The sequence below is a fragment of the Anolis carolinensis genome, chromosome 1 (genome assembly GCF_035594765.1).
Source record: "Anolis carolinensis isolate JA03-04 chromosome 1, rAnoCar3.1.pri, whole genome shotgun sequence".
NCBI classification, from domain to species: Eukaryota; Metazoa; Chordata; class Lepidosauria; order Squamata; family Dactyloidae; genus Anolis; species Anolis carolinensis.
The window spans coordinates 205767810-205774842 of NC_085841.1; the positions used below are offsets into that span (position 1 = coordinate 205767810).

Genomic DNA, 7033 nt, shown 5'->3' on the forward strand with positions numbered 1-7033 from the left:
AAAACATCTAAAAATGGTTACATCAATTATTAAAATCACATAATCCAGTTTTGCTGCTTAAAGCTGGTTTTTCATCAGTGGAATGTACTGCTTGATGCTTAAGATATTGGCTAAGACTTTTTTTATGCAAGACCCAAATCAGGGCATATGCATTTTTTCAAGAAGAAAACTATATTAGCTGATTATCTACAGATATTGAAAACAAATAGTAGATAATATGTTCCTCCAACAACTTCCTTTTCATTCAAGACTTTCCTAAGGAAAACCCTTTTTTTGCTCTCTGGATTAAAGATATAGATATACAAAATTCTCTATGTATTTTTTTGTAATTCTGACAAAGAATGGAGATTAAGATTGATTATACTCCCCTTAAAATTTTTCCTGGAAATCTCTCCAAATGACACTTGATTTAAAAATGTTCAGCAGAAATTTTAGCAAAGTTCCTGCTTTCTTCTGCCAAGATTCATAAAATTATGGCTCACACACGTATGTGGTACTTGAGGTTTGTCTCACCTTTTAAGATAATAAATGATACTAAGCTTATTGTGTTTTTAAATTTTTCAAATAATTCTTGAATTGATATTATTCCAATCAGTTTTATATTGTTTATCTTTTCATTGTCAGATGGATAGCTTTGTTTTAATGGTCTATGATTGTGCAATAACAATTGATTAATTGATTACTAGTATCTGGGATAGTGTGTGAATTCTTTTCATTCAAAGGAAGCAAAGCTAAAGAAAAACGGCATAAATAAAATCACTCAATAGTCAAGGTTAGGAAAGGCGTTTTCCTCTTACACAAAATGCAGCTTTCTTTTCTAAAGTAAATTCAGTTGTTGCTGTCCAAGCTAGGGTCAAAAAATATAAATGTTTAATAAGCAAGGAAATGCAAAGTGATGAAATCTGTCCCCAATGGCTAGTGAAACAGCCTTGAAATGGCATCACTAGAGGGTAAAAACTGCACAAGGTGACACTATCAAAAGGGGTGACACCAAAATGACTGCCTATAAAGGCAGAAATGTATTATTTTAATAGAAATATCCCTGTAAATATAGCTGCAAAATATTTTTCATAAACCTATCTTACATGTACTGTATCAATGTACCTACAAGTCTACTGTTTATTTACTTTTTGAACCTAATTCACATATGCTCTGGTCAGAGCTATCATTATTAGCCAATTACAATACTGCTTCAAATCGTACAATGTCATTAGCATGGACTACAAGCAAACATTGTTGTTTTTGTTCCTGGGGTTATTTTTACAGTCACCGATTCTGTCAAATTTTCTGGAATTTTAGCTACAACATTGTGGTATGGTCCATGAGTTATTGCACTGGGTGAAGTAAAGCCACTGTAACTATGGCTATGGCCACACAACTTACCAATTTGTGGAACAGCTATACTGAGAAAATAGAAGAAAGGTAAACTCATCTTCTTGTTACTGCAACCTTCAGCTCCTGTCTTAAAGACAGTTTAGTCAGTATAATGGAACACAGTGCTACACAGGTTCAACTGGGTATTGCCTCTTTTCACAGACAGAGTTTCAAAATGACAAAAAGTCTCTTAAAATGAAAAGATGGACAGTATGATTTGACTAGAAAAAGCACTTTGGAGAAAAGTAGAAGGAAGGACAAGTAGCAACAAGAGTGTAATATACAGTTGTGCCCATACCATGGATTCCACCACTCATTGCTTGAAAATATAATTTAAAAATCCAAAAAGCAACCTCTGATTTTGGCATCTTATATAAGGGACACCATTGTACTGTGTCATTTATATAATGAGTCTTGAGCATCCATGGATTTTTGTATCCACAGGAGGTCCTGGAATCAAACCTCTGAAAATATCAAGGGTCTGCTGTATGGGGAAAGATGAGGACATTAAGTTCAGTCAACCATTTTCTTAAACTATATCTGAAACTGTTTCCAGGGGTACCTGAATGACACCAATTTAACCTTCAGAATCAAAAGTTTATAATCCTCCCCTATTTTACCCTACCTGGGTTTCCCTTTCTGTCCTCTAATTTTGGATGGAAAATTACCTGCAGTGGGAACCTTTCCTTTTGGAACTTGTAGCACATACTGGAGCTGTTGGTAAGAAAAGGAACTTGGATCTCTATAACACATCCTTTATATACCTGTTGCAATCTCCAATAAAGACTCTCAAGTGATTTATGTAATTGCTTTTATAGTATCACCCTCCCACCCCCGCCCCAGTATATGTGGAGGATATGTTTTCAAGACTTTTCATGGATATGCCAGACTGGGGCTAATAGTGAACACCACTAAATGAACTTCTTGACTACAGAGGTGCACTGATATATCTAGAGAAGACACCTCTGTAAGAAACACCAGGTATTCCAGTACAACTCTATGGTAACTTTTGGCATAAGCATGCCACACAATTGCCTGGAGAACCTAAGAAATGCAAAGATGACATATTTTGTCAGACATGGATAAGTGAAACCGTGGGTTTCACTTATCCATGAAAGTGAAACCCATGGAAACAGGAATTGTACTGTAATTTCCTTCCCCACAAAGTACATAAGTTCCAAATGACTTAAACACTTGGATATTTCCACTTTTCTTGTAGTATATGCATGTTTTGTTGTTCTGAAGCAGGATTAATTTCTGTAATTATATGTACATTATATTGTGATTAGGGAAGAGCTTTTGTATTTGAGGGGGATGGCAAAACCTGTATTACTTGCTAACAAACAATTATTGTGTTGTTTCACTCTTATACCTGAACAGATTCTTTGCCCTGCAAAGTTCTGGAGGCTTTGACGTTCTGAATACAACAGCAGTGAATACTAATAAAATACACCCCCAAAATGCATGTCACAAGAAAGAGATAATAATCTGCACCAGAACTTGAATAATTTTCTAGTCATTCTCCTTGTCATTTCATAATATATCTCACATACTTTTCTCTTGCTATACTCATTGTATTCCTGTCTGACACATTTCCTGATATTGCTTATTCTGTTTTGTAATCATACCCTGCCCAGAGTTACAGCTGTTTTTTGTATCTAATTAAAAATGTTTTTTCTCCTTTAAAAAAAGGCATTTTCTAAGAAGAGTATAGATCAGGCATGCACAAACTTTGGCTCTCCAGGAGTTTTGGACTACAACTTTCACAATTCCTAACAGCCAAGGAGTAGGTCCAAAACACCTGGAGGGCCAAAGTTTGCCCATGCCTGGTGTAGATTATGACAAAGAGACATGTTGTTGGCACCATACACTGCAAATCATTTCCACATAAACAAATTTATGTCTCAGAGATAACAATATGATTTGGAGCTGTGAGCAGGGCTATGTCATTTAAAATGTTGATAACTAGCAGCCGGAAGCAGGAATAATCCAAACTAAGGTCATATTTGGGGGTCTTTTCCTCATTATTATTTTCTTGAGAAGACTGCTAAGCTTCAGCATAGTGTATGTATGCGTAGTGTATACAGTGATCATCAAGATATCATCGAGAAAAATAGGTTAACACACTTCAACATTGCCATGGTCCCATTCATGATGCATTCTTTTCTGCCAACATTTTTAAAAGATGAAAGACCGTATTGTCAAGCCTTTTCTAATTCTTTCCATACCCTAGACAGGGTCCATCAAGTATTCATTAGGAATAGAGGTTATTAAGATTTCAACACAGGCGCCTAGATCTAAGTAACCACCAAATGCCGCTCACAATACAAATCTGTTATTAGCACTGTTACAAAACATGAACTTCATTTTAAATAAGAGACATGTATTTATGCAGTAAACAGTCAGTGAAGCAACTTATTAAAGTTTATTCCCTATATTTCCAGGCATACACATGGTAAGCTATGCACGCACATAACACATATCTATTAATCATTATTCAATCAGCTTATTCTTCAGAAAGGTGATGTAAATAAAGAACAAGATAAAAACTGAATTTGAGTTACTTTAAACATTAGACAACTAATTTCTACAGCTAAATTTGTGTGCTTCGGATTAAAATTGGAGAATATATGAGCTCAACGTGAACATGGAACTCATGTCTAATGGGCACTGACAGAAGCTTGCCAACATTTCTACTTACCTGCTGCCCTCAAAGGTATTTGGCACAGAGAATAATGTCTTTTTAAATTTTTAAAAATAATGTTATTAAACGTACAAACATATTCATGAAATACAACAGCACAAAACGAAATTAAGAGTACAAAGAAAAACGAAGGAAAAACTGCTACCCACATGGGGAACAATTTCAATATTGATGAGTACACTGCAAGAGCTTGTCATATAATCTATAAAAAATAAAATTAAGTTTCTAAACAGAACAGGTTGGTTTTCAGGATGCCAACTTGTTACTGGAGTAATAAGTTTATACCAAGCACACAAAGAGCCTGATCTAATACAATCTATAGGACTAACTAAGGCCTATTCCTACGTAAGTGGAGAGGCTTGCATCTCAAATTGTATATAAGGTCGGAATGCTCTTGCTTACTTACACTTGTATAAACAGGGGCTATGCCAGAATATGACTAGGCGACTTGGAAAGTGCCGAGATGCAGAGCTAACCTTAAGAAATAGGGGTACAAAGTAGAGTCCATGACATGTGAGTGGGGAAAAGAGCAAAACACAGACCACTTACTACAATGTCAACATGCACAATGGAGGACCTTACTACAGTGACACCAGAGGCACCCAAAGTGGCCAGCTTCTGGTCAAAGGAAATTTAGTATAATGCCAAGTTTTTAACTTTGTGGTTTTTTATACATTATAACTGTATTCTCAATTTGGTTCTGACACATTGAGGTAAAGATAAAGGTTTTCCCCCGACGTTAAGTCCAGTCATGTGTGACTCTGGGGGTTGGTGCTCATCTCCATTTCTAAGCTGAAGAGCCGCCGTTGTCCGTAGACACAACCAACGTCATGTGGCTGGCATGGAGCACCGTTACCTTCCTGCCAGAGTGGTACCTATTGATCTACCCACATTTGCATGTTTTCAAACTGCTACATTGGCAGAAGTTGGGGCTAACAGCAGGAGCTCACCCCCACTCCCTGGATTTGAAGAGCTAGCCTTTCGGTTAGCAAATTAAGTAAATAAATAAATCTCTTAAATAAATAAATAAATATGCCAGCAAGAAGGTATCCAGCAGCTTTACATATGCTGTGCCTTGGTATCTGGAGAATATTTTAGAACAGTTCCACTGTTATGGCAATCTGCTGGCTACAGGAATATGTCAAGATAGCTCCCTTGTGGCAGAACTACCTCCAGCAGATGTATGCTGGTATATCTTTATGCTCCACCATACTGACTACTGATCTAGAGCTTACTTATGCAAACAGCCCTTTAATTTTGTGGAACTCCAGATATGAAGTTCAGGCTATATTATGTATTCATTTCGTATCCAGATTATACAGCAGGCTTGATGCAAATAGGGTTTTAGTTCAACTAACACCCTTGGTCGTAAGGGGGGGGGGGGGGGGGGCAAAACAGCCTGAAGTACAGAATAGGAAGGTTTTTCTTGGATCTGGCCAACCCAAAGAAGTTCTCAATCAATGCTGATATGTGAAACTCTGAAATTTCTGCTTTGGTCTCTTTACTAGCACTTGATTGGGAAGAAGCGCCACTAAGTGTAGTGGGACTGCCTTAAGCATGCATGCCTACACTAAACCAAGGGTCTGGAGAACGCAAGGCCAAACTTCGGCCCTCCAGGTGTTTTGGACTTCAACTCCCACTATTCCTAAGCCTGCTCCTGCCTTGTATAGAGCCGGCCTGAGAGGCCTCTCGTCACTGAGGGGCGAGGCCGGGCTGTCCTCCGCCTCTTACCGCCTCTTGGGGAAGACTCTCGACTGGGACGCGGCGGACGGGGCCGTGGCAGCCCGCCCTCGGCACGGGTTCGCTGACAGCTGCGTGCCCGGAGGAGCGTGTAGGTGGCCCGAGAGGATGCGCAGCCTCCGCTGAGCCGCGCCGTCCGAACCGCCGCCGTTCCTTTCGCCTCCCGCCGCCGCCGCCATCGCACTTCCGTGTTGAGCCGTCAAGTGACGTCGGGTAAAAGGTTGCACGCGGCGCCAGGCGGTGGTTATAGGTTGCCCTGCCGTGCATTGCGCAGGCGCAGATCTCCGGCTCCGCCCGCGCGCGCTTCAATGCCCGCGCGCATGCGTGCTTCTCTGGGCACACAGGAGCTGCTCGCAGTGACTCACTATAACTGGGGGTCCGTCACGTCTTCTCTGTTTAGGCTCCGCCCACTTGCTGCCTTTGGAGACCCTGGCTTAGCCTTGGCTCGGAGTGACTCACTAACTGGGGGTCTGCACGTCCTCTGCTTAGGCTCCGCCCACTCCTTTGGGCTCCACCCACCTGTCTTTAGAGACCATGGCCTGAAGGCGACCTCTCATGGGCTTCTATTATTAGTAGTGTTTACAGTAAAGTCTCATTTATCCAAGCTAAACGGGCCGGCAGAAGCTTGGATAAGCGAATATCTTGGCTAATAAGGAGAGATTAAGGAAAAGCCTATTAAACATCAAATTAGAAAGCACCAAAACATCATGTTATACAACAAATTTGACAGAAAAAGTAGTTCAATACACAATAATGTTATGTTGTAGAATCATAGAATCATAGAATAGTAGAGTTGGAAGAGACCTCATGGGCCATCCAGTCCAACCCCCTGCTAAGAAGCAGGAAATTGCATTCAAAGCACCCCCGACAGATGGCCATCCAGCCTCTGCTTAAAAGCCTCCAAAGAAGGAGCCTCCACCACAGTCCGGGGGAGAGAGTTCCACTGTCGAACAGCTCTCACAGTGAGGAAGTTCTTCCTGATATTCAGGTGGAATCTCCTTTCCTGTAGTTTGAAGCCATTGTTCCGTGTCCTAGTCTGCAGGGCAGCAGAAAACAAGCTTGCTCCCTCCTATGACTTCCCCTCACATATTTGTACATGGCTATCATGTCTCCTCTCAGCCTTCTCTTCTGCAGGCTAAACATGCCCAGCTCTTTAAGCCACTCCTCATAGGGCTTGTTCTCCAGACCCTTAATCATTTTAGTCGCCCTCCTTTG

General features: G+C 40.4%; 1 protein-coding gene across 1 annotated transcript in view; it reads right to left on the reverse strand.

Moving 5' to 3' along the window:
• Positions 1 to 6121, reverse strand: part of agps (alkylglycerone phosphate synthase) — an 80348-nt gene extending 74227 nt beyond the window's left edge. The window contains exon 1 of the mRNA XM_003226768.4: positions 5810 to 6121. Within this exon, the coding sequence (XP_003226816.2) occupies positions 5810 to 5997 (188 nt within the window). The 5' untranslated portion in view covers positions 5998 to 6121. The remainder of the gene's footprint in view (positions 1 to 5809) is intronic.
• Positions 6122 to 7033: the final 912 nt, after the last annotated feature.